Source organism: Varanus komodoensis, unplaced genomic scaffold (genome assembly GCF_004798865.1).
Source record: "Varanus komodoensis strain SLA01 unplaced genomic scaffold, ASM479886v1 scaffold38, whole genome shotgun sequence".
Lineage (NCBI taxonomy): Eukaryota > Metazoa > Chordata > Lepidosauria > Squamata > Varanidae > Varanus > Varanus komodoensis.
The window spans coordinates 6,564,850-6,590,120 of record NW_025335909.1 but is presented as its reverse complement, the minus strand read 5'-3'; the positions used below and the strand labels follow the sequence as shown (position 1 = coordinate 6,590,120).

The following is a 25,271-nucleotide window of genomic DNA, read 5'->3' as shown; positions in this document are numbered from 1 at the left end:
ACGGATGATGGGAGCTGTCATACTCAGTGAAGGCAACCCCTTCCCGCGCACCGGCCGGCAAAGCCACCCGCGCCTCGCAACTGCCTCGAGCGTCGCACGGGCAACGCTCCAGCGGGCCAGGAATGCCCCCTCGCGGCCACCGTCGCCCCGCCCCCCGCCAGCGTTGCGCGCGACGCGTCTCTTGGCCTTGTACGGCCACTGTCCGCCTCTCGTCTCCGCGCCTCCTCCTCCTCCTCGCATCCAATCAGCGCTCCGCGCGCGGCCGGGCGCCGCCCCTTCGCTTCCTCGCAGAGCCCTCGGCGGCCGCCATAGTGCCCAACTGGCCTGTACGTGGCAGCCGGCCCGCCGCTGGCCTATGAGCGAGGGCCCCGTGCCCCGGAAGGGGCGTTGCGCGGGGCCGGAAGCGCCGCTCCGTCGAAGGCTATTCGCTTTGCCCCCTGGCAGCCGCAGTCGCTCGCGTGAGCCGCCGCCGCCTCCCCCTCCACCTCCTCCCTCCCCTCCGCGGCCCGCCTCGCCCGCCCGCCCGCCTCCTTCCTTCTCCGCCGCCGCCGCCGCCATGTCGCCGGTGCGGGCGCTGCTGGCGCTGCTGGCCGCGCTGTCGGCCCCGGCGGCCGGCTACTTCGTCAGCATCGACGCGCACGCGGAGGAGTGCTTCCTCGAGCGGGTCCCGTCCGGCACCAAGATGGGGCTGATCTTCGAGGTGGCTGAGGGAGGCTTCCTCGACATCGACGTGGAGGCGAGTCTTTAGCATCAGCGTGGCTGTGAATTATATTAAATGTGTCTCCCGCCTTTGTTTCCTCTTGCAAGCTACCCAGCGGGCTTTGCAAGACCCTCCTCTCCGCTCTGTCCTCAACAACAACCCTGCAAAGTAGGTCGGGCTGAGAGCCCATGGCTGGCCCACAGTGAGCTCCATGGCAAGTGGGAACTAGAACCGGGCTCTTCTGAGGCCCAGCCCGACACCGAAACCGCTACCCCAACTGGCTCTCCGGGTGTGTTTCACGTCGCTTACTTTGGAATAGGCCTTGGTCCGCAGCCATGAGTTTAGTTCCTCTCACACCCTTGTTGTGAACAGGGTCAGCATACTGCACTGGTTTTTGGATAGTTTTTTTATTTATCACATTTTTATACTGCTCAGTAGGCCGAAGATTTTTTGTTGGTAGGATCAGTCCAGCATATGTGAGATGAGCTGCTTGTGACAAGAAGGGAGAGTCATTAGTAGGGTTATGCTGGGTTAAAGAAACTGAGTGCTGCTTTGCCTCTTTGCTACACTGGGTAATTGGCCTTGGGGAGGGCAAAGAAGAAAGGGGTATGTGGAGATCCCTAGGTATTTGTGGCTCGCTGGCATCTCCCCATTCTGAAGCATATGGGATTCTTCACAGTGGGATATGTGGCTGGAAAAAAAGTGCTTTTGAACCAAAATGCACTGTTTTCTTTAAAAGAGACTTGCTGAGCCAAGTGGGGAGGGCTCATCATGCTGGAATATACAAAGAGGAAGTTAAAACACCCCTTAACCATTGCAGGGTGCTATTTTTTTAAAAAAAGTGATTTCTGGTATTATGCCAGAGGGGGTCATGTAGCCCATTTTTCCCTTTTATGCCTTTCCCCCAAGGACAAAAGGAGAAGAAATGGAGTATAAGTAGTTTTAGTAACCTGATATCAGTGTAGCGTGAATGCAAATATCTTTATTTCCTGGTTAGTCACAAACAGTTGGAAAATGCTATAAGTATAGACTTCAAACCCTCAAATCTCCCAGCTTTTACTTGTGAATTAGAAAATAGGGCAAAAGGTTTCTAACACTGAAATGAGTATGTTAGTATATTGCAGCAAGTACAACAAAAGGTTTTGCAGCATTTTGACAGCACAGTTGGTATAAGTTTTTAAGTCTCTGAAGAAGTGGGCTTTAGTCTATGAATACTTGAACCAGTATATATTGTGTAAGTCACAAGTCTGTAAGGTGTCACAAGGTTCTTTCTTGGGTCTCTATGCCTCCCTCCTTTTCCCTCCCACAATTTAAACAATGTATATAGAGTTTGGCTTTGGTTACTGGAAAGAGTGGCTTGTTGGCTCATTGGAAAGGGAAAGTCTCAGGTCTCTTTGTTTGTTTACTTACTAGACCATTGAAGCGTATTTCCACCTAAGGGTACATATGTAACAGAGAAGAGTTCATGCTAGTCATAAATACTTGACAAGAACCAGTAATACCTTGAGGGGTGGGCATAGCAAGGAGGCAAGGGGATGAGAAAGGAAGAGCCAAGGTTTCAAAACCACAATGAAGAAATGCTTGAATGGAGTTGGGATGGCAACTGGCAGAGCCAAGACAGTTTGTGTGTGCGTGGATGGGAACTTTGGTAATAGGAAGTATTTGAACTGATTTTTAACAGAATACAGCAGTTAGAATTGCCCTTTCCACCCTGGTGCATTCCAGATGCTTTGCACTACAGTTCCCTTCACTCCCTGTCAACATGTTGGGTATGTAGTCCCTCGCATATAGAGGGTACCAAATCAGGGAGAACTGAGTTAGAAAGTAGCAATTAAGTTTTAAAGAATCCAATTTGGTTTTTTTTTTATTTTTATTTGGGTATTTTTACCCCGTCCAATACCCCGCGGGAATTGTTTGGGAATACTTTGGCCAGGTGATTTGTTAACTAACTTTGGTAAATTGACCAAAGAGGACGTGTAGCTATTTACATGGGTGGGTTGCCAAAGGAATGAGAGAAGAGAGATTGCGAAGTAATGCTGATTGAGGAGAGATGACCTATTACCTAGTGGTAAATTATTATGCTGTGAATATCACCATATGGCAAGAGTTTGTACCGTGCTCGGCATAGTAAGAGATCGTTTGTATTGAGCGTGTTGCATGGAATTCTCAAAGGACAAGGCTGGGAGCATCCCTGAGGCTTGAGAAAGTTTCATTGACTGATGGTGACAGGTCATGCTTATGCCCCAGTCTTAGATGATTGTGACTTCTCGAAAAGTTAATTATCTCCTTGAGCCCGCTGAAATTCCTCTCCACTATAGATCAGTTTGTCAAAATGTGTCTGGAAAAAGTTCCGGAAGTGTTGGTGGCAGCATTGGAACAGACACAGCACCAGGCAATGCTTGGGTTATTCTGTCAGGTCAAGTCACATAGTGCCATCGCACTTGGGTTTGTGCCAGCTGCATGCAGAAAGTCAGGCCAGGCAGGTCCTGTGGCCCTTGGCTGCTTTGCTTTTCAAGTCTGTCAGTGGAGGGTCAGCTGTTGATTTCATGTTTAGATCCAAATGTGTGTGTGTGTGTGTGTGTCAGTTTCTCAGGCTCTGCTTTGATACATAACACACTTTTAAAAATGCAATTTATAACTTTATTTAAAACAGTCCCAAGAATGTAGAATTCAAGACTGTGGACTAGTCAGCTGCCTGGCAGGGTGGTGAAGACCTGCAGTGGTCAGATGGACTGTGCTGCTGTGCAGCAGTGACCAAAATGGGCAAAAGCTTTTCTCTTGGGGAATTAAGCAGCATTCAAAAATGGCGTTGCCCATTATATAGTTGCTTTGGAGAGACAAAAGATAGATCGTGACCTGGTGGATCTCTGGGTGGGTTGCAGTGTGTCAGCAACCATTTCCGATTACTACTTCTGTAAGAAGATGAGTTACAAAATGAATCTTTTACTGCCCTGGAGGTAACTAGGAATGGATTTTTGCATGGAAGGATTTGAACTCTGCTCAAACAAATATCTGGGCTCAAAATGGTTTCAATCAAATTTAATTTTAAGTATTTCTGTTTTCTGCAATGGGCTGCAGCCAGTGAGTCTCAAAGTTGTAGTAAAATAACAAAACAGATCTTGGAACCTAGGAGCCTGCCTGCTCTTTCTGCATCGTGAATATTCCCAAACCAGTTGCTTCTGCAGTGAAGCAAGGGCAGGGGTGGAGGATGACAGAACTCTGGGCGTATGGTGCAGTGTCCATGGAGAGAGAAATTATTTTCCAGTCTCAATTGCAGGATGCTGGGAGTGCATATTTTAATCCAACTCCGCACATCCTGGAACCCTTCAGATGTCTTAGGCTACAAATCACAGCATGCTTCCGCAAGCATTTCTTGTCCAGTGTATCTGGAAGGCACTAGGATGAGGAAGGCCGTCATACCCAAACACAGAGAAGAACCTTTATTTCAGTGCTACTGGTCTGACAAATGAATATAAATAAACTGTAGCTAGATTGGAAAGTACAGGCTGGAGGTGACTGCTGAAGCGGCATGATCTGCTTGGTGGGGCTTTAAGTCAGATGTGTGTCGTATCAGCCACTGCCTGCCCAGTCCCAAACGACATAGCTTGTTGTTCTGCAAGGTGTCCTGCTGAGCCTGCCAGCATAGAAGATGCATGAGGAGTAACAGCTTTCCTCTTTTCTTATTTGTAGATAACAGGTCCCGATAACAAGGGCATCCACAAAGGAGACAGAGAGTCCAGTGGAAAATACACCTTTGCCGCTCACATGGATGGAACATATAAATTTTGCTTCAGCAACCGAATGTCCACCATGACGCCGAAGATAGTGATGTTCACTATTGACATTGGTGAAGCTCCAAAGGGCCAAGATATGGAGACAGAAGGTGAGGTCAGATCCAGGATGTAGCACGTTCTTGGTCACATACAGGGTCAGTAGAGGTCATGGCCCTTCTCCTGCACCTTGAAAATATGATCCTCTAAAATCCAAATTCATTCCGTTTCTTGGATTTCATTGCTTCCATGTGCAACTTAATTAGCATTCTCTGCAACACAATGGCTATTAAATCTGGCAAACCTTAAGGGTTCCTTAGTTAGAGGATCATCCTCACACAGGATGGAAACTCCTTGTTGCCTGAATGCTTCAAACGTAATGTTCATCTTAGAATCGGCTGTTTTTCTTTAGCTCCCTGCAGAGCTAGCTTCTTCACAGGTGGTCGCTGCTGAGACATTCCAGCCAGGTGCCCTTCTGCCCCTCTGCAGGATCTCTTCACTTGTCTCTCTGTTCCTATTAAGCAGGCCTGACTTTGCCCTCCTCACTGACTTTCGCTCAGTGGTAGAGCGGCTGCTTTTCATTCAGAAGTGCCCGTGTTTGAGCCCCCGCATTATCAGGAAAGTCTCAGAGGGAACCCTGCTCTTTAACCCTGGAGAGCTACTGCCAGCCCGTGTCAGCAATGCTGGGCATTAACATACAGATTTGAAAGACGCGTCAATAAAATGTAACAACAACAATAAAAAAACAAATTCAAAGCACAGTGATAGAAGAAAGGAATTTCACCCAACCCTTCAGCAACAGACCCGTTTCTATGCCACGGTCTGCCTGAATAAAAACAGCTTTGCCTACTGATAGAAGGCTCACAGCGTTGGCCAACATAGCCTTCCTTTGCAGGGAGTTTGGTCACTATCCTGTCTGGTACTGTAGCTCATCATCTTCCCCGATTCCTTTCCATCTGTTGTAGTGAGGGGATCTCCAGTTGTGCTCCCCACGCAGGGAGCATCTCAGGTTGGAGATGCCTCAGGAGCTTCTTTGGAGCTGTTAAAGCAAGGAGGACCCTCTCTCTCTCTACGAGACCTGGCAACCCTTGCTGTGTCTGTAGGAGAGAACAGGTCCCGTCCTCCTGCAGTGGTGGCAGAAGCACCATCTGGACAGTGAAAAGGGGCTCTGTGCAAGTGGCGTCTTGTGCCTCTGGGCCTTGAACCTGTGTTCATCTCTCGTGCTTTTCTCTAGGTGGCGGAGATACCTGGGATGGTACGTGTTCTGCTTCTAAGGAGCTTGTTAGTCCTGCCTCGCTTCTCCTACGTTGCTAATGGCTACTGCTCTGTTTGTGAGAGAATTTTGCTAACAAATGTTGATTAGCACAGTGGTGTTGTAGTCAGAGGAAGACAGCAGAGTAAGCAGCACCTGTCCATTTCAAGGCCTCAGACTGCTCGGATCCAAAGGGTTGTAGGATCCCCCTTACCCCAGCCGAACCTCAACCCCTGCCAATGTCAAACCTGGACTAAGCCTGTTTTCCCATTTGACAGTCTGTTTGAGACATGCTAGTTCCAGAGCCTCTTTGGGATGATGCCAGTTGCTCATTTTGGATCCTAGCCCTGTGAGGTAGGCTTCCCTAAGAAGGTGCAGCCAGTTGTCCGGAAGAATGCAGGCCTCTCCTCTCCCCTCCCCTCCCCTCTCCATGTCCCTTGTTTCATGTCTGCCTGGAGGAGGCCATGTTGTGCTCAGTGCTTCATCCTGGACTTCGAGAGACCCTTGTTGCTCTTTGTCCTTCCTGCTTCATGCTGTCTTTGGCTCCCAGCGACCAGTGTTGGAGGGACCCTGTAGGCTTGATCTGGACCAACCGTTCCGGACGCTTAAGTGACTGTTTTCTCTCTCTTCTCTGGCCACTCACCATCCTAGCACCTACGATCCGGGTTTCCTGCTATGACTCAGGCCAGCAAGGCACCCTCCAGCTCTGGGATTCTGGGATCGCTCTGTGCTGTCCCAGCATTTATTGCCAGCAGCCTGAGTAGCCCGCCCATGAGACCCTGGCAAACTAAAATCGCTGTCTAGGACCATTTACTCTGAAGAGGACCGTTTAATGCAAACATGCATGTTGTGGGTGTTCGCATGCTTAAAGTGTGCAAAAATTTGGTTTTACTAATAAGCCAATCCAGATTGCATTACTTGTGTGATTGACTTGATGCAAATGTAAGGACTTCCTGGTTCTTCTCACTGTTCATCTCGCCCATCTCTCCCTACCGGAAAGAATTTGGACTCTTTGTGCTGTCTGAATAAGGTGATGATGAAGAAATTGATGCTAGTGTCTCCCAAAGTGGACCAATTAAACACCAGAATGTGCAGTGGAAATGTGTGTGCATGTGCTGAGGTCAGGGGAGGTCTGTGGGAAAGTTTTTTCACTCCCTAACAGGTATTAGGCACAACCAGGAAGTAGCTAGAGGTTGGACCAAACACCCAGATAAAGAAGTTTTGTGCCTCCGAAAACACAAATTCTTCCCTCCCTTTCCCAAAGATGTGTATTTGCAGTCTGTGAAGACTGAAAATGTGTATGGCGTGGTAGCTGGGCTTTGAATTTGTGCCGCAAGTTTGATCTCTTGTGGTCCTTCTGCAGCTCATCAGAACAAGCTGGAAGAGATGATTAATGAGCTAGCGGTGGCCATGACTGCAGTCAAGCATGAACAGGAGTACATGGAAGTTCGTGAAAGGATACACCGAGCAAGTAGGTGATGCTGTTAGGCACATGCGGTATCTTTCTCTTAGTACTGATAGTAATCATAAACAGCGATACTTAAATTTATATAAGCTTTGTTGCCCAGTGCCCATAGGCAAGGAAGTCTCTGCAAGCCAAGGAGCTGGCCTGGAGGAGCTGGGGCAGAGCAGTGGGACTCTCGTCTACCATGCTGTTTGGTCTCCGTGTTCACCACCCAGCAGGAGGACCCTCCTCCACAGCCCACACAGGAATGCAGGGGGCCGGGGTTCACATGCCCCCCTGGCTTCTCCATCCCTTCTCTGCCAGTTTGTTCGGTCAGAAGCTAACTTTTGTAGCTGCTTCCAGCAAAAGAGGACTTGCAGGCTGCTAGTCTCTCTTCATAGACTCAATTTCAAGGCTGGCTTACATAGCACTTTAGTGCTCAGAGCTCTTAAACTATGTTATCTTGGCCACCTTTTCATCCTCATCAAGACAGCTAGTGACTGTTTAATCACCACGCAGGTGTCAAAGAATCGTACAAACATCCACAGACTAATCAGAATAAAACAGGATGATAAAACAGCCACAGTAGAAAGAAACCAAAACCAGAGGCGCTAAAGTTTTCAGTGTCCATCCAAACCAAATGTATATTTTAAATCACAGCTCTTTGTATTGCGATCTGTAGGCAGTGAAGGAAGTGGGCACTCCAGTCTTTCAGAAGAAAATTCTGTAGCTTGGGCTCTGTTATTCAAATGACCCGTCCTATGGACTTACCTTCAAGTGAGATGCAGAGCAGGGCTTCAGCTGATGTTGTGAATATGTAGGGTAGCTCTTACAGGAGGAGATGGTCCTTATGAAATCAAGTCTCGGACTGTTTGGTTTTATTAATTTCTCTGTGTTAATCAACCTGTCTTTTCTTCCTGTTTTTTTTCCTCACCAGTTAATGAGAATACAAATAGCAGAGTGGTCCTCTGGTCGTTCTTTGAAGCCCTTGTACTAGTTGCCATGACACTGGGACAGATCTACTATCTGAAGAGGTTTTTTGAAGTCCGGAGAGTCGTTTAAACAAACTCCACTACCCCTCCCTTTCAAATGATCCCAGACTCTCCATTCACTGTCTACCAAACAACTTGGTTGAAAAAAATCACTTAGTTTTCTTTATCCCTGCATTCTGAACTATAAGACTTGTGTTTTAAGTTTCTTTTTAGCTTAAAAGGTTTTTTTTATATAGATTTTCTCTCTAATGGAATATGTGGCTGGGAGTTGTTTGTTGAAATTGGCAGATTTTGTTTCTCACGACCAGAAGTGAGTTCAACCAAAGTTGCAAAAGATAGTTTTTGGTTATCAAAAAAAAATGGTTATAGTTTTTGGTTATTTTGGTTATCAGTGTTGGTTATCATAAACTTTTTCTTGAGTCTTTCTTTTCCTACCCCCCTTTCTGTAATGAAATACTTTTTTTGCATAGGGGAAATCTTGCAGGATCCAAAAATATGTTTTTTCACAACACCAATTAAACCTGTGGGAATATGCCTATCAAGGTATTTCTCTCCCTTTAGATGAGGGAGCATTCGTGGTGTGCAGCGGCCATGAGTCTAAGAAATAAGCCAGCATGCCAAGAAACAGGCCCTTTTTTTGAGAGGCACTGAAATTAGCTGTCGATCCTCTTAGGGTTTGGTTAGGCGGCGACTATAAGAGTTCACTCTTTAAGAACTCTTCTATAAGAGTACTTTCATTGTATTTACACTGGTTTGTTTTCCCTGTTTCTTTTTAATTAGAGATGCAACACTGCTCTTGTCACTTAGCTGTGTCGTCTTAGTGTGCAAACCTGTGAACAGGCAGAAGCTGTCTGTGGGAGCTTGGATAAACATAATCTCTCCCCCTTTTCTGATTTCCGACCCAAAGCTTCTCAGCTGTTTAGCACTATAGTAGAACTAGTGTTCAGGATGCTGGTTCCTGATGCCAAAGGGTTAACTGTTTGGAGGGGGGAGGGAGGTCATTACCATGCTATGCAGCCCATATATAGATATTTTTTAAAAGCAGCAGGTGTGCTGCTACGGGGTCACAACAAGGAGACTGTAAACACCTTTCCTACAAAAGAGTCTCCTGTGCCTTTTACATAGCAGAGAGAAATGAAGCGGGTATCGGTTTTTCCCCCTGCTGGTGAATCTTCCTAAGAGGCTCTTGCTCATTTAATGGCAGCAAAGCAGGAAAATTCAGTAGGTGCAGCTTTCCCTGTTACTGCATCTCCAGGATGAGAAACTGTAGTTGCTGAATTCTCTTGTTGAACTGCTGTTAAAGACACAGGAGCCTCCATTGAGAAAGGAGTTGGCACTCCCAATCAGGTTAACTTGAAGTATATTTTCTGCTTTTTCCTCTCGTCAAACACACGTTGACTTCAGTTTTTGTACAAACTATTTTTCTTGCGATCTGGATGGTGGGTTTAAAAATTGAAACGTCTGTCTATGGGAGCAAGGTGCTGATCCAAGATTATGTTGTGGCTAATGTATATTGGACTGATGTATATTGGTTGTAATTTTGGGGGTGGGTGGGAGCGGGTTCTTTTCAGGGGGGGCATTCTATCAGTAACACATAAAGAGTTTTGTACCAAATTTAATTTAATTAAAATTTGTTACAAGTTTCCATGGTCCAAGAAATCTTTTTCAGCCTAAGGCGGACACGTAACAGCAGTTCTTCAAAGGGTATGGCTGGCCACCTCCATCTCAATGCAGCTGTTGTATGCCAACTCCGTGTGTGAGACAAGTTGAATTTGAACTAGAAGATGTACATTAAAAAGTGCTTGAAATATGGCCAGATTGATAAATAAACACCTTCTTTAAAAAAGAGAGAGAATGCATGCCTGATGCTTACAATACATTTTAAAATAGCAGTTTTCTTTCTTGTTTTTTTCTTTTTTTTTCCAGCCTTTTCATAAGGAGACTGCTTGGGTTTTACGGGATGATCCCAAAGGTGACATGATAAAACCTTTTAACATTTATTTCTTCCCCTGTTTTTGTGTCCCATGGAGAAAAAGTGAGTTTAGTCATATCTCAGAGCCTTGAGGAGGGTAAAAGACTGAGAGCTTATTTTAAAAATCTAACAGTATACCTATATCCCACTTTCTTCCCCTTGCAAGGGACCCAAGGTGACATACATGATCCTGCTCTCCATTTTATCTTCACAACAATCTAGTAAGGTAGGCTAGCCTGCGATTCAGACTGGCCCACTCAGCCATGACATAGGGTAGGCTGAGATTCTATAACTGAGTCCCAATCAGCCATGAAGGACCTTCATAGCTGAATGGAGACAAGAACCCAGGCATTCAAGGTACCGGTCCAACATTCTTAACTGCCGCACCACACCACTTGCGAGTTTATTCTGATCTAAACCCCACCTTTCAATCAAATGCTTCTTAAAGCAGCTTACAGGAGGTTATTGTAAAGTGCACACGCACAGAGCAACTCTTGGCCTTCTGGCTGATGGACAGAGCCAGGGGACTTCCAGGGCAACCAAATATCGGAGCTGAGTGGTCTTGGCAGGGATGAAGGGACCAAGCCGTGTTCGGCAGCTGCTGCTCTCGTGTTTGGATGGGGCCAACCTGGTCTTCAAAGGAGCATGCCGGGGAGGGAAACTTTAGAACCAAGTGAGGGGACGCCAGTGAAGAAGATGGGCAAATAAGCTGAGTGACAAGCAGAAGGATGATTTATTCCATGCATTAGTTTCTGTTCAGGGACACCAACATACACAAAATGAAAGAAGCCGTGGAATGTTAGAAAGGCGAAGCATTACAAGAAAGGGTTACATGAGACACTCTTTAGATCACAGTAAGCGCAAGAAATGCACTGGTAAAAAGGCGTCCAAGGCCTTGAGCGGTACTGAAAGTGTGGCTTGAATTCTTAACCACTCTCCTAGAGGCCCTGCTTGTGTGCCCACCAGCGAAATTTACTAGGTTGGCGGACACAAAGCAGGGGCTTTTTGGGGAGTTCCCGCAGTTGCGGACCCTGCTTTTTGGTTAAGAATGCAGGGCCGGACCGAGGGGATCTGAGTTCTACTCCCCGCTCAGCCACGGGGCTAAACGGAACCCGTCATGAGAAGAAAAGCGGGACGAGAAGGAAGGGCCCTTGCTCAGCTTGAAGAGCAAAGCGGTTCCGGGGTCACCTGCCTTAGGCAAAGGGGGATGCTGAGCATTGCAGAGCAAACCCCTCGGGAGGCCACGAGGCTGGAGAGCGACAGCCGCGACCGTCCTGACCTGGGGGGCCGCGGGCCGCTCGTTCCCGCAGAGCAGGGAGCCTTCGCGCCGGGGCGGAACCAAAGGCGCGCGGGTGCTGTTTCCCCGCCGGCCGCGGGAAGGGCCGCACACGTCCCTTGGCCGGGGGGGACGCCGGGGCCGGTGGGCGTCTGCTCGCGAGGAGGATCCCTGCAAGATGGAGCGGGTGACCGAGGGGACGTGGGCTTCTCTGCCCGTCCAGCTGAGCCCAGGCGTCGTGCTGGCCTTGCAGGAGCTGCGCTTCACTCACATGACGCCGGTGCAGGTGGGAGCTGGGGGCGAGGGCGGCCTCCCCTCTCAGAGAGGAAACGACGTGGCCTTCCCTCTACAGCTGGACCACAACTCCCAGCATCCCCCGGCCAGCTGTAGAGGGGGGATTGCGGGGGCCGTCCTCTCATTTAACCCCCCGGCCCTTTAATGCTTGTAAGGAAGGAATATGCCCCCGACAAGTTGTTTAATTCTCTCTCCCTCCCTCCCTCTCTCTCTCATAGATATAGTTTTATATATTTTAGGCTCCCAATCTCTGCTATTTCAAACCCTTTGCTGTCATTTAAAACTTTGTACTGCTGATAGGTTTTACTTTAAATGTTTATAGTATCTATGGTTTTAATTGTTGTGAACCACTCAGAGAACTTTGGCTGTTGGGCAGTATAGAAGTGGAGTAAATAAATAACTTGTATTGCCGGTGAGCATTATCTGCTTCAGTTGAAAGATATTGCTCCTGATAGTGCTTCTGCCTGCAGATTCTTTAAAACAGGGATGGTAGCCTGACTTCACCTGCACAAGTGCTTCTCTAAAAGTACGCTTCTCTCTCTTCCCCTCGCAGTCTGCAACGATTCCCTTGTTTATGACGAACAAGGATGTGGCTGCTGAAGCGGTGAGTGTTTTGCTGCTTGTGTTGGTTAACATCTTGCATTTCTGTCATGTGAACCGCTAAAGAAAATCTTTTGTTTCTACGTCCCTAGGTAACAGGCAGTGGCAAAACATTAGCTTTTGTCATTCCCATCATAGAAATTCTTCTCCGGCGGGAACAAAAGCTCAAGAAAATGCAGGTGAATCCTCCTCTTCTATCCTCCCTGCTTTCAAAAAATCAATGGAAGACCCAGGGAAGAATTCTGGCTGGTCAGCCAACCATCTAAATATGTGTTGGTGGTGCCCAAGAATGTTGACATTTATTTTCTGATTCTGTACAGGGCTGCTGAATTAAAAGGAAGCATGACTTACATCAGGGTGGGCAGAAGGTTTGAGAGTTCAACTCCCAGAAGCCCCTATATGACCAGTGGAGAATTTGAAGAGTTACTTTCTGCCATCCTGGCATACATAACTCATTTTAAAAATCCATCTTAGAGGAAATAGTTTCATTAGGCCAACTCCAGATTGCAAACTAGTGTGTAAGCTTTTAATTTCTCCAGAACTTTTCATCAAGCGAGATGGTAAACAAAGCACAAAAGGATATAAGGCAGGTGGGGAAGGAAAACATAGGCTGACGTTCAAGCCAGAGAGTCTGCCGCAGTTCTAAACATCTGGTGGGCACCGTGGAAATTGCATGGGAATTTAGTACAGACCCAGTTCAATTTATTCAGGTGGTTGTTCAGATGTTAAGTCATGTCCAGCTGTTCATGGCCCCATGGAGCACCGCACGCCAGGTCCCTCTGTCCTCCACAGCCGCCTGGCGCTTGCTCAAATTCATGCTCGTTGCCTCGACTACACCCTGAAGCCCTCCCATTTCATTGTATTTCCCCCCTGACATTGCAGGTTGGTGCAATTGTCATCACACCCACAAGAGAGCTTGCTGTTCAAATAGATGAGGTGATATCGCATTTCACGAAGCATTTCCCACAGTTCAGGTAAGCATTATTGTTGTTATTGTTAACTTACATTACAGCGGTACCCTGCCTTCCATCCTTTTGCAAGGAACTCAAGGCTTACAAGGTTCTCCTGCTGACAGGACTCTAACCACTATACCACACTGGCTAATTCCAATAGCTAAGAAATTAGGTGGGGTTGTGTGTTGCCTTGCTTGAAGCATGCTTTTGGAATAACGTGTGTGCTTTTGTTTCAGCCAGTGCCTCTTAATAGGTGGGAAGAATCCCATGGAAGACGTTGAAAGATTCAAAGAACAAGGGTGAGTTACTTCCTAGGACAGCACTGTATGCTCCTGCTACTTGGGGGCTGAAGATTCTGAATAGCTTTGGTGTTTGAACTGACTGTTTCTCCTCCATTTCACGTACGGAATCCAATGTCAGTTGCACTTCCTTTGTGCCTGAGCAGAAGGGTGAGATCAGTACCACAAGGGCCTGGATTTTGGTGCAGGGGAAGGAAGAAGTGCAAGAAGGAAGAAGAAGTGGCAATCATTTTTATAGGAAGGGGCTGATATCTGTTAGTATATTTTATTTTTGTAGATTTAAAATGAAACACACAAACCCTCACCAAACATCTCCCATTCCTTCATTCACTCTCTTGATGAGTTTCTTGATGTCAGTTCCAGGAAGGTTTGATTCCCTGGTAACCTTGCAGATGTTACGGCCTCTTCCCAGCCCTGACAGCTGTTTTTTTCTCCTCTTCTCCCAACAGTGGACATATTCTCATAGCCACTCCAGGTCGCTTGGAGGACATGTTCCGGAGAAAATCAGAAGGGCTGGATCTGGCTACCTCTGTGAAATCTCTGGATGTTCTGGTCTTGGATGAAGCTGATCGGCTCCTGGATATGGGCTTTGAAGCCAGGTATTTGCTTCATGACTGAGCAAGCCTTCCATCCGCACAGGCCTTGATTGCTGACTGCCTGCGATCTTGACTGAGCTGAGGTTTGACACACAGCTGTTTTCCCCAGATAAGGTCCCCAGTTCAGTCCCCATCATTGCGAGACAGAGCTGGGAAAACTCCTGACTAAAAGCCCATAAAGCCGCTGCTGCCAGTCAGTCTCAGCAGTGCTGAGCTATGTGGACCAAGAAGCTTTTAATATTCTTCTGTGATCACCTCCCGTCGTGCCCCAGAAATGACGGCATCCAGCACATCCGGAGGGCTCCAGGTTGGGAAGGGGAGGGCAGGCCAGTGCAGTCTGTTGAAAGTCACAGATCATGGTTTTTCACCATCATGACTGAATTTGCAAGCTGTCAGGTTGTCAGCGGGTTGATGGACCTGAAGTTGTCCCCAGATGGCTTTGCTGACATTCTTCACTGTTCATTTTGCGTACAGTTTAAATACCATTCTGGACTTCCTGCCCAAGCAGAGACGAACAGGCCTTTTCTCTGCAACTCAGACTCAAGAGGTGGAGAACCTGGTGAGAGCTGGGCTCCGGAACCCTGTCCGTATCTCGGTGAAGGAGAAGGGGATGGCAGCGAGCAACACCCAGAAGACCCCCACCCGGCTGCAGAACTACTACATGGTGAGGAATGGGCTCTGCTTGCTCACATCCCATCTTGCCTCCGGCTGTCAGGAGCTAGGTTCCCCCCTGCACACATTCCAGGCAACAGACCAGTCCTTTGCAGAAGCTCTTCATTCTCCAAAGTACTTCCAGTAACCACAATCACCACAGGATGTGGGCTGGGTCTTTGCGGGGGGCTTGGAGCCCGAGGCTCTTGATCCCTGAGGTAAAAGGTTTTGAGGGGGCATTGGAAAGACTCCAGTATTTTGTTCACTTGCAGCCTGCATGTTTCCTGTCTATTTATGTTCCTGTTCTTTGCTGTTAGATCTGCAAAGCAGATGAGAAATTTAACCAGCTGGTCCACTTCCTCCGTCAACACAAGCCAGAAAAGCATCTGGTTTTTTTCAGGTAATGCTTTTACTCCTTATTTGCAGAGAGACCTTCTGATCCAGGGCTGGGGGGAGGTCAGGCCTGTAAGAAGTCCACCAGCTGGAGGCAGGTGCAAAGCAGTGGCTCAAGGAAGCAGACACAGATAAAACGGGGGAGCAAAATGCCTCCGAGGACAGAAAAAAGAATTCTTTCTTCTGCTGGAGCTGGAGTTTGTGTCTAGATCTTTTCATGCACAAACCTGCTCGTGTTTTCCCCTTGATTTCTGAAGACCAGTTTGTGGGGTGAAGGGAGGTTTTTCCCCCCGTTGCTCTTATTAAACTAGGAAGCAGAGGTGATCCGTGGTGACTTAGATCCTCTTTTGCCCTCTGCCATACCCTACTCCTGGCCCAACCTGCAGGTTACCTGTGTGGCAGGTATGGGGACGCTGTGGGCCTCCAGATGTAGCTGAACAACACCTTGCATGGCTCCTGATCACTGTCTCTGTTGGCTGGGACTGGTAGCCACTGGACTCCCACAAACCCTGGAGGGCTGCAGATTTTTCCATATGATGAGGGACAGGGCACCCTCACCAACATCTGGCTGAACAGGAGAGGCATTTCAGATGGAGATTCCTATGACTGCAGAAAGGAAATAGAGGGAGATGGATTTGTTTCAAGCGTTTTACCTTTGCTCTTCAGAAGATTTTTTTCAGGTGGTATAGGATTGCCTTGGGCAAGCTGCTCACTCTCAGCCTCAGCAACAATGTAGAGATGATAACAGATAGGTTTGCATTTCAGAAGGAAAAGAGAGACATGTCACCCTAACTGGGCATGGGTTGCTGAGACATCCGAACCCAACAAGGGTGGGCTGAGGGTGGCTTCCAAAGCACACTACAAACCACGGCTTGTTCTAAGGTTCCAGCGTGAGAAGGAAACTACCCCATTGCTCACACTTGCCAGGTTCAGAAGTTGGCAGTCTGGGCCCAGCAAGGGTAATAATGGAAATACGTAGCATATGACGGAAACACCTGTGGCAGGGAAGGATGCCCTTGTACCGCCTTCTCCTTCTCTGAGCGTGGGAACCCAGTCATGTTCTTGCACTGGACTGTTCTGCAAGTATTTTTGCCATTTTTTGCATCATGGTCCTTGGCTGCATAAGCTCAGATTTGTCTGGCTGACTCATTTGGTGGGGTTCTGTTTATACTTGCAGTACTTGTGCCTGCGTAGAATATTACGGGAAGGCTTTGGAGTCATTGATCAAGAACGTGAAAATAATGTGCATCCATGGGAAAATGAAACACAAACGGAATAAGATCTTCACTGAATTCCGGAAACTTCCAAGGTGCAAGCTCGGGGGATAATTTAGTCAATGGCTAGAAATATATCTGTCAATTTCTCTCTCTTGCTCCACACACACAGTGTGAATGTCTGTGTATTTGTATACATATACTCCTAGAGTCAGGCATGACTGGACATAATATCAAGGGGAAACCTTTACCTTTATCTTTATTGAGCTCCTGCATGGTAGAATGATTAGAACGTTGAACTGGGACTTCAGTGATCCAGTTTCTAGTCTCCACTCAGCTGTGAAGCCTAACTTTAGGCCAGTCACTGATGCTCAATGCAACCTACCTCACAGGGTTGTTGTGAGACCCAGTCATACGTAGAGTATTGGAGTGGACCTTGGGAGATCCAGGTACTGGTCTCCACCTGGCTGAGAAGCCAAGGTGGCTTTGGGCAAGTCACAAGCTGTCAGCCTAACCTCCTTTACATGGTTGTTATGAGGCCTATATGTAGAAGAATATTGTCTATGTCACTTGAGCTTCTCTTAGGAGAGATGGGATATAAACCTACCAAACAAATACATAATTGCATTCATTCAGAATCCCACATGTAAGAGCCCAGGTTGCGCAGCCGGGAGGATCGTGTGGTGTAGCTCTTGCGCCTTCTTTAAACAAACCGACATTCCCCTTCACCCTCATAGTGGCATTCTAGTCTGCACCGACGTGATGGCCCGAGGCATTGACATTCCAGAAGTGAACTGGGTTTTGCAGTATGACCCTCCAAGCAATGCCAGGTACCAGCTTTTCTCTTTCTTGTGAATAGAACTGCTATTTCATTGCCGCTCTCTGTATGGCTGCAGAGGAGTGGAGGTTGAGTGTATGGAGTGCGGAAGAGCGGTTGTCTTCAAGCAACATGGGATCTTCAGTCGTGCTCTCTTGCTAAGACGCTTTCCCCTTATTTCCCCACATTTCAGCGCCTTTGTTCATCGCTGTGGCCGCACCGCACGCATTGGCCACCTGGGCAACGCCCTCGTCTTCTTGCTTCCCATGGAAGAAACCTATGTGAATTTTCTAGCCATTAACCAAAAGGTGAGAGAGACTTTTCAAGGTCCCTTTGGAATGGAGCTTTTGAATGTTGTTGTTACTGTTAGGTATTTCTAAATGCCTGCTTTTTTAAAGTACTGAAGTTGAGGCGATTCTTATCCTCAGGATTACAATCTAATACATATGATAGGGAAGGAAAACAGGAGGAGGAGGAGGAGGATGAGGTTGGAGGAGCAACTCCTCTGGCTGATGGACGAGGCCAGTATGGTCTGATAGGGTGGCTTTAAGCGATGGCTAAACTGACGATGGGGTCAAGTTAGCCTCTTCCTTGCTGTGGAAGCCTCCCTTAGCGTCTTGGCCAGTTGGCAGAAGATAGAGGGCATCTCCCATCTTCTCCCCCTCACAGCACTTCTCTGCCTGCTGCATCAAATATGTCAGTTTTTAAACACCTGCAGAGTTGATACGCCCACCCGACAGGGCCACATTCTCTGTGTCTCACGTTATGGTCAGTATTCACATCTGTCCAAGAGAAATAAAAGGCAGGTGTGGTTTCCCGTCTCCACCGCAGCTTTAATGGAAGCATCAGCAGCTGCAGAAATTTTCTCTTCTACACGGTTGTTTATCAGGAACAAAACTAACATTGAGTGCAGAAAATGTGCAGTATCTTCAATGCGTGATGTGATGTTTTGAACCAACTGAGAAAGCGGGTAGCGCTTCCGCTCGTTTGTTTCAAGTATTTTGACATTGTTCTCTTTTTATGTAGTGTCCTATGCAGGAAATGAAACCGCAGAATAATGTGGCAGATGTCCTGCCCAAGCTGAAGTCGTTGAGTTTGGCTGACAGGGCGGTGTATGAGAAAGGGATGAAGGCGTTTGTGTCCTCTGTGCAGGCCTATGCCAAGCACGAGTGCAACCTGATTTTCCGACTAAAAGGTAATTTACCCATTTTTGTGTATGTTTCTACTGCCTGCTCTGATGATTTCTCAGCCATCCATTGCCCTGAGGCTACAGAACTGAGGGAGATACTGAACCAGTTCCCTTGACTTCAGCCTGTTGCTAGAGAACCGGGAACTGGAGGGAAGCAGCTTTCACCCCTCTTCTGGAAAGAATTCTGCCATATGTAAATGTCTGATGTAAATTTTCCTTCTCACTCTGATGCCTAATTACAGGAGACACTCCAGATGAAAGAATAGCAATTTTTAAATTGGCATAGCATCTTGTTGAACAGATAGGCAAGATGAAGCTGTATTTTTTTAATATAGTGAAGATTAACCACAGTTTAGGGTTTGGACATAATGCTTAACTGTAGTTAATTAAACACTGACGTTAAAGCTTTCTGTCTTGTGGCCACACTGGAGAATTGGAAACGGATTGCTGCAGCTAATTTCTGTCATCGTGAAATGATTATTTTTCATGACGCTGGGCCAATTATGCCTCTGTATTGTCCCTGATTTCCACATAGCTCTTCTTCACTCCTTTCCTTTACTTCTACAGACCTCGATTTTACCAGTCTGGCCCGAGGGTTTGCTTTGCTAAAGATGCCAAAGATGCCAGAGCTGAAAGGCAAGAGTTTCCCAGACTTTGTGCCTGTCGATGTTGACACAGACTCGATTGCATTTAGAGACAAAAACAGAGAGAAACAAAGGCAGATATTTCTGGAGCAGCGAAAGAAAGGGAGGCTGGAACAGGAAGGGAAAAGGAAAATCATCAAGAACAAGGCCTGGTCCAAACAGAAGTCAAAGAAGGAGAAGAAGAAGAAAATGACAGCCAAGCGGAAGAGAGAGGAGGTGGGCTTTTGGGAAGATTTCTGCATGAGAGCAGGAAGGTTTGGGGTTCAGTTCACAGGGTTCTGTTAGGACACTGCGGCTGGTATGCATCCACCATTCCTCCAGGAACTCGGGGGTGCCATATCTGGCTTGCCCCTCCTCACAACCACTTGGTGAGGTAGGCCAGGCATAGCAAAAGCCGCTTGATCCAAGCCGTCCAGTGCGCTGCGCGGCTGAGTAGGAGGGATTTGCCGCAGGCTGTGCCCCTGCCCTGGGTCAGGTGGATCCTCGATCAGCCACCCTGCATGCGAGTGCATTTGGTGGGATTTTGTGTGTCTTGTTGCTGCGTGAAAAACCGCTGCTCTTGCCACAGCCTGTTCCTGGAGACTCCTCTCCATTTCAAAAGCAGTTTTCGTTGAAGCACTGCTGCTCTTAAAGTTGGCATTTGGTGTGATTAAACACTTCTGAACATAGTGTATGCTTGTGGGGTTTAATTGCAAGCTGGTCTGAGTGCTGATCTTGGTCAAAAATGTGGGTGCCGGGGGCACCGGGGGGAGCAAAGAAACCCTGGGACCAACGGAGAACAGTTAATGCAGCTGCTGAGAAAAAGCACAAACCATGTACCTGCCCAGCTATTTCTGACTGTTCCAATTACTATTCCTGCCTGCAGGGCTCTGATGTAGACGATGAGGAGATGGAAGAGCTCCTGAAAGACACGCGGCTCTTGAAAAGGTTAAAGAAGGGCAAAATCAGTGAGGAAGAGTTTGAGAAGAAACTGCTGGGTAACAAGAGAGGGGCCCAGGCGGAGGCTGAGAGTGGCTCTGACTCTGAAGGCTGAAACATCAGCTCTCTCTCGGAACTGCCTAGTGGATTTGCCTGACGGTCAACTCAGCCTTTTCACCAAAACAAGCTGCAAAGAATTCATAAGCACCACTCTCCTAGGCCCTATTTGCCTTTTCGAACTGGCTGCCAGCAAAACCGCATCACCTTCAGCACAGGACTCACGGACATTTTACAAGTAGAGTTTAATGAGTTCGTCGCTAACAGCAGAAGGGGTCAGAACCCCAAGATCTGTAAACAGGAGCGTGATTAAAGATGGGGAGGTGTAATCAGTCCAGGGGTGCTCCTCTACGAGGGTCTTACTTCTCTTCAGTGTGTCTGCTTTGTACTGTGGAGACAAAGGGAAGAGTCAAATTACATTGTCTGAGAAAAGACAGACCGATTTTTCCCTCAGGGGTGGCAGCTTGACTCGGATGGTGAAGACAATCCACCTACCCAAACCAGGAACCATACGTGTGGTTGGAGCGCGTCTACCTGCCTTCCACGGCCGCTCAGTGCCACGGGCTGTCTGTACGTGGCCATGGCATTTTCTGAGTGTGTCAAAGCCAACATCACGTGAACCTAGGTTACTCGGTCTGAACACAGGAGGCCGCCTTGATAATATTGAGTTCATGCCTTGATCTGTCTAGCTGTGTATTTCCTGGAACGGTGACGCTGAAACATTTTCAGGGACTATACTCCAGTGGCGAGTGGGGAAGAAGGCCGAAGGGTTAGGGTCAAAACTACAGCGTGATCTAACCTGTTGCTGAAAAGGTCACAGCCTTGGTAACGGGCAGGCTTCAGTGAGGGGATTCCTTAACTGGGAAGTACCACTGCAAAGGCCTTCTCCCAAGTTGCCGTATTCTAAGCGTCTCTCAGAGGTGAGACTCAGAAGAAAGCCTCTGATGTTGGTTTGCTAAGGTAGACTCAGGTCGGGATGCTGGGAAACGTCCAGGGAAACTGCTGGTTATACAACCCCAGAGATCAGGCACGTGTTGTTCAGAAGTTCTCAGCCAGAAGCTACAGAATTTTGAATACAGGCTGCCAGTAGGGAGTCAGCGTTGTTTCCCCCTTACCTTAAACTTATCCGGGACATCCTGCTGGTTCAGAGGGAAGAGCCGCACGAATTTGAAACTCTCCGCGACCACATAGAAAGGCTTGTTCTGAGCTTTGGCACACACGGCCATCTGATTGGTACCGATCTGAACCAGCCATGTAGATGGGGAGAAAGGTTAGGATGGTGAGCAAGCAACTTTTGTTGTAATTTTAGAAAGAAAAACGGCAAGATCCAGCCTAAATGCCCAGCCGTGACTCAACTCCTGTTCGTTTGAATAACTCTGTTTGAATTGAACAAATTTCATTGTGCTGGAGAGGAAATGCTGGAGATTGGCCTGGCCCTGGTTCGTAGCCTCCCCAAAAGCACGCGGCTAATTGCTAGCAGAAACAAGGTACCAGGCAGGCAAGATGGAGCTTTGTTCTGATCCAGCAGAGCAGTACTGCCGTTTCCAAAACTAGGAAAGCTCAATAGCAAGGGTTCTACCCAACAGCATCCTACCGCCCATGGAAGGCTCTCTGATCCATCAGAGGCTTCCCTCTGCATGACGGAGCAAGGCAATTCTCATGGATCCTCTCCCTCCCTCCCTCCCCCTCGCCCTCTCGGGTTGCGGGGCTGACTCTTGGGCACTGGGTGCCAAGTGCAAGGTCTCCCCGTGAGTCACTGTTTCTGTCGGAGCTTCACGCGCGACATTTAGGGAGCCCGTACAAGCCTCCTGCATTCACCTTACCTTGTTAATAATTCCTCCATTCTCCACCACTCCTTCAGCACCAACTATTACCAGGTCTACTTTTTCCATGATATAACTATTTGGAAAAAAGAGAGTCAAAAGCATAGGCCACGTTAGGAGCTATTTCGGGGTGTCTTTTTGCATGCATACAGCCATGTCTGTTAAATATGAAAACAGCCTTCCCCAAACTGGCACCTTGCAGATGCACGCGACTGCAATGCCCATCATGCCTAGCTACCAGAGGGGATATGGACTTACCCAACTGCAGCATCCAGGATTACAGTCACCGGAATGCCAAGATTGGTGAGGGCCTTGGCCATCTTCTGCCTGTGAAATTATTACTGTTTTTAAAAACAATTCCCCTAAAAAAAATTCCTTAGTCTTACCTCACATTACAAGGAAAGCAATCCTATGATCACGTTTCTTTCCTGTTTTTATTGTTTTATTTAATTAGTTTCTACACCACCACAGAAAGACAAACAAGACACGGTACCACGCTGCATTGTCTAGCTGTTTCTTCTCTGAGGCTTGGCATGAAGCAAGATCTCATTTCTTCTTCCCCTGCCTCAGAATCTCCTGCCACATGCCGAGGAATTACAAGTAGAGGCAGTGTGATACAGTGGTTATGCTCACAGTCCCAGATTTCCATGCACACAGGGTTATTGTGTGGAGGAAATGTGGAGGTGCGGAGAAAAAAGAAGAACTCTGCCACCCCGAGCTTTTAGGAAGAAGGGCAGGATGAAAAATAAATGAAGCAAAACAAGGAGTCAGCATGGAAAGGCTTGCTAACTCTCCCAAATTAAAAGTGCAATCAAAACTGTCCACCAAGTTTTAGTGCGGCTTGGGATGCTTATAAACCACTGTTGGGTCATCCACTAAGTTTAACAATTGATTGGCTAGCAGCTGAACCTGCAGTGCAATTCTAAGCATCCTTTCTTAGAAGCAAGTCCTATAGGAATCAGGGCTTTCTGTCAGGTAAGTGTTGGAGCTTGGATTCATAAAATGGCAAGCTTGTTCAGGTATAGGCTGAAGCAAACATTACCTTAAGGCTCAATCCTATGCAAGTTTAGACAAGAAAAAGGGCTTGCAGTGACGAGCACGCCCCAGCCCCGACTGTGCCAATAATGGGAATTACATTCAGGACTCTTCTTTGCACAGCGCATGGCTGACAAGAAGGAAAATGTTTTTTCCCCCCTATTTACCCTGCTCGATCGGGCTGTGATTCGGTGACGTAGACACTGAAACGTTTCTTTGAATTTGCGGCAGCTTCTAACACTCTCAGGACCACCTTGGAGTATGCATGAGTTAATATTCTCTGTGAAGGCAATGCAGAACATCCTTCAGTGCATCGTTTGCAAGCTGCAGAACACGACATTTTGCAGCCAGTGCCGGCTCCTGCACTCGCATATATTGCAGCTGAGCCAAGACCCTCCCTGGTTGCCCCTTCATCTTACAGAGCTTGCGTTTACTCACCCCACCATCTTTGACAAAGGTGTGACAGAGTGTGGCAACTTTCTCCCTCGAATGGGAGATTCGCTGGAGGAAAACCTCCCCTCTCTCAATCATGATCGCTTTACATTTGGAATAGTCCTGAGAAATGGAGAAGCAGCCATGGTTAAAAGACAAGATGGGAGACTGAATTACAGAAACAAGACTTTTGTATGTAACGGGTCCCCTCCAAAGTAACACTGCTGAGTTTCATGCATCCCTGACCTAGATGACCCCTCCCCTCTCGTCCCAGTTGCGTCAAGTCTGATTCCCAGTTATTCAAATACTTTGCTCATCCCTAGAAGCCCCTTTTAACCAATACAATCCTTTAATTGTCATGGCTGAGCCCGAGCATCTAAAACTGGTTCCGCAGCAAAGTACTCTGAGAAAAAGTGTTTCACTGTAAACTATTTTGCAACTCTTAAGGCATTTCTTTCATCAACACCTAGTAAGAATGCAATAAAAACTCTCTCAAATAATTCGGGGAGATTGAACCTTTGTAAGCCCAAGATCTGAATTCCCTTTCATAAATGGAAAGTTGAGCAGAGGACTAAAGGAGCAGGGTAAAAATGCCAGCATGTTTTGGCTTAAAGCAGGGGCGGGCATCTCGTGGCCCTCCAGATGTTTTGGCCCGAAAGTCCCAACAGTCCTAACCAGCACAGCCCATAACTAAGTCTTAGGGCAAATGCTTCCTGGAGGTGACCTCTGTACGAGCCAGATTTGTCCCCCAAATCTGAAAAGGGGAGATCCACACATCCTCTTTTACAAATGGCTGAGTGAAACTCACCGGGTTCTCCAAAGATGTGAGACTGATAAATCTTAAGAAGAGCTCCCCTCCGGATGAGATAGCCACAGAGGAATCGACACTGGAAAGTGTTTCTATTGCATTTTTGAGATTTGCTCTCAACCCTTGGATGGTCTCACCTGGCAGAGAGAGAGGGACAGGGAGTAAACTACAAAGGGTTCAAGGCCAATCTAGTCTTCTGTTCTCTGAAACCCATTGATCTAATCTACTACTCTCCCCCCCCCCCCCCCCCCCCCCCCCCCAGTCCCCACTCCAACATCTCAACCCACACAGTCCCACGGGGTTACATGCCTTTGTCTTTCTTCAAAAACTCCAACAAAACACGGATAGCAGCCACTGCAGAGGCAACATCTGGGTCCTGCCTTATCTGAGTCTTAAAGGCTTCTGCCAACTCTGAAAAGAAGAAGAAAGGGTACACAGGAGAAGGGGAGATGGACTCAGTTCTGTTTTAGAACCTCAGAAGCTTTAGCATCACATTAAAATAGTATGATTATACCATCATTTTCTGGAACTGCAGATAACCAATAGTCCTAACGTGGCATAAAGGACCCTCCTACAGAATGTATTAGCAAACGAAAGTTCTTTAGTGAGGCTTTAGGAACGACAAGTTCCCAAATGCACTATTCTATGCTAATTTAGAAAGAAAAAAGGTCCAGCAACTCCCTGGATCTTTAAACGACAATCCTAGCGAACGAGAGAAACCAAGAAACGTGACAGGACTGCGCCACCGTCTCAAATAACCAGAACAAATTTTTACAATGTGAACAAGCTATGATAGAAAAGCTAAGCATTTTGTGCTGCTTGGAATGATATTTTTTTCTCCTTGATCGAGCCTCTTCCCCAACGCCCCTTTTGGATGGCAATACGACGAACTCCCCCCAGTCAAAGTATTCCAAGAGGGTTCAGCCCCGAAGCCCAAGGGCAACGTTGAAACCAAGTAATATTACAGATCGGTAAGACCGGGGGTCGATCCGCGGGAGCCTCACCTGCGTTGTTCATGCTGCCGGAAGGTTTCGTGCCTGCAAGCCTCGCAATTCACGCTGCTCGCAGGCGGAACCTTTGTGGCAGGACCAGCTGCCTGCACCGGAGCCCTTTCGCGGGCACTCGCTTCCGGCAGGGAGGGC

At 47.6% G+C, this 25,271-nt stretch overlaps 3 protein-coding genes across 5 annotated transcripts; 2 read left to right on the top strand and 1 right to left on the bottom strand.

The window, feature by feature from the left end:
- The first annotated feature begins 427 nt into the window (after window positions 1-427).
- Window positions 428-10,006, top strand: TMED2 (transmembrane p24 trafficking protein 2). 2 transcript variants are annotated; one of them, XM_044440671.1, is made up of 5 exons: window positions 428-736; window positions 4,391-4,583; window positions 5,705-5,725; window positions 7,086-7,193; window positions 8,104-10,006. In XM_044440671.1, the coding sequence occupies exons 1-5, from the start codon at window positions 557-559 to the stop codon at window positions 8,226-8,228; spliced, it is 627 nt and encodes a 208-aa protein (XP_044296606.1). In that variant the 5' UTR covers window positions 428-556; the 3' UTR covers window positions 8,229-10,006. The 2 variants fall into 2 exon arrangements, with proteins under 2 accessions (XP_044296606.1, XP_044296605.1); XM_044440670.1 differs by lacking the exon at window positions 5,705-5,725 and having other exon boundaries at window positions 513-736.
- A 39-nt stretch (window positions 10,007-10,045) lies between these two features.
- On the top strand, window positions 10,046-20,365 carry DDX55 (DEAD-box helicase 55). 2 transcript variants are annotated; one of them, XM_044440667.1, is made up of 14 exons: window positions 10,046-10,130; window positions 12,254-12,304; window positions 12,393-12,479; window positions 13,183-13,274; window positions 13,490-13,552; window positions 14,002-14,151; window positions 14,623-14,812; window positions 15,117-15,199; window positions 16,370-16,501; window positions 17,144-17,236; window positions 17,417-17,531; window positions 18,250-18,418; window positions 18,980-19,272; window positions 19,922-20,365. In XM_044440667.1, the coding sequence occupies exons 1-14, from the start codon at window positions 10,119-10,121 to the stop codon at window positions 20,087-20,089; spliced, it is 1,698 nt and encodes a 565-aa protein (XP_044296602.1). In that variant the 5' UTR covers window positions 10,046-10,118; the 3' UTR covers window positions 20,090-20,365. The 2 variants fall into 2 exon arrangements, with proteins under 2 accessions (XP_044296602.1, XP_044296601.1); XM_044440666.1 differs by lacking the exon at window positions 10,046-10,130 and adding an exon at window positions 11,527-11,692.
- On the bottom strand, window positions 20,260-25,208 carry EIF2B1 (eukaryotic translation initiation factor 2B subunit alpha). The gene is made up of 9 exons (XM_044440668.1): window positions 25,134-25,208; window positions 24,439-24,540; window positions 24,130-24,266; window positions 23,328-23,444; window positions 23,057-23,169; window positions 22,113-22,181; window positions 21,855-21,930; window positions 21,147-21,272; window positions 20,260-20,419 (listed from the first exon to the last, which is right to left on the bottom strand). The coding sequence occupies exons 1-9, from the start codon at window positions 25,144-25,146 to the stop codon at window positions 20,264-20,266; spliced, it is 909 nt and encodes a 302-aa protein (XP_044296603.1). The 5' UTR covers window positions 25,147-25,208; the 3' UTR covers window positions 20,260-20,263.
- Window positions 25,209-25,271: the final 63 nt, after the last annotated feature.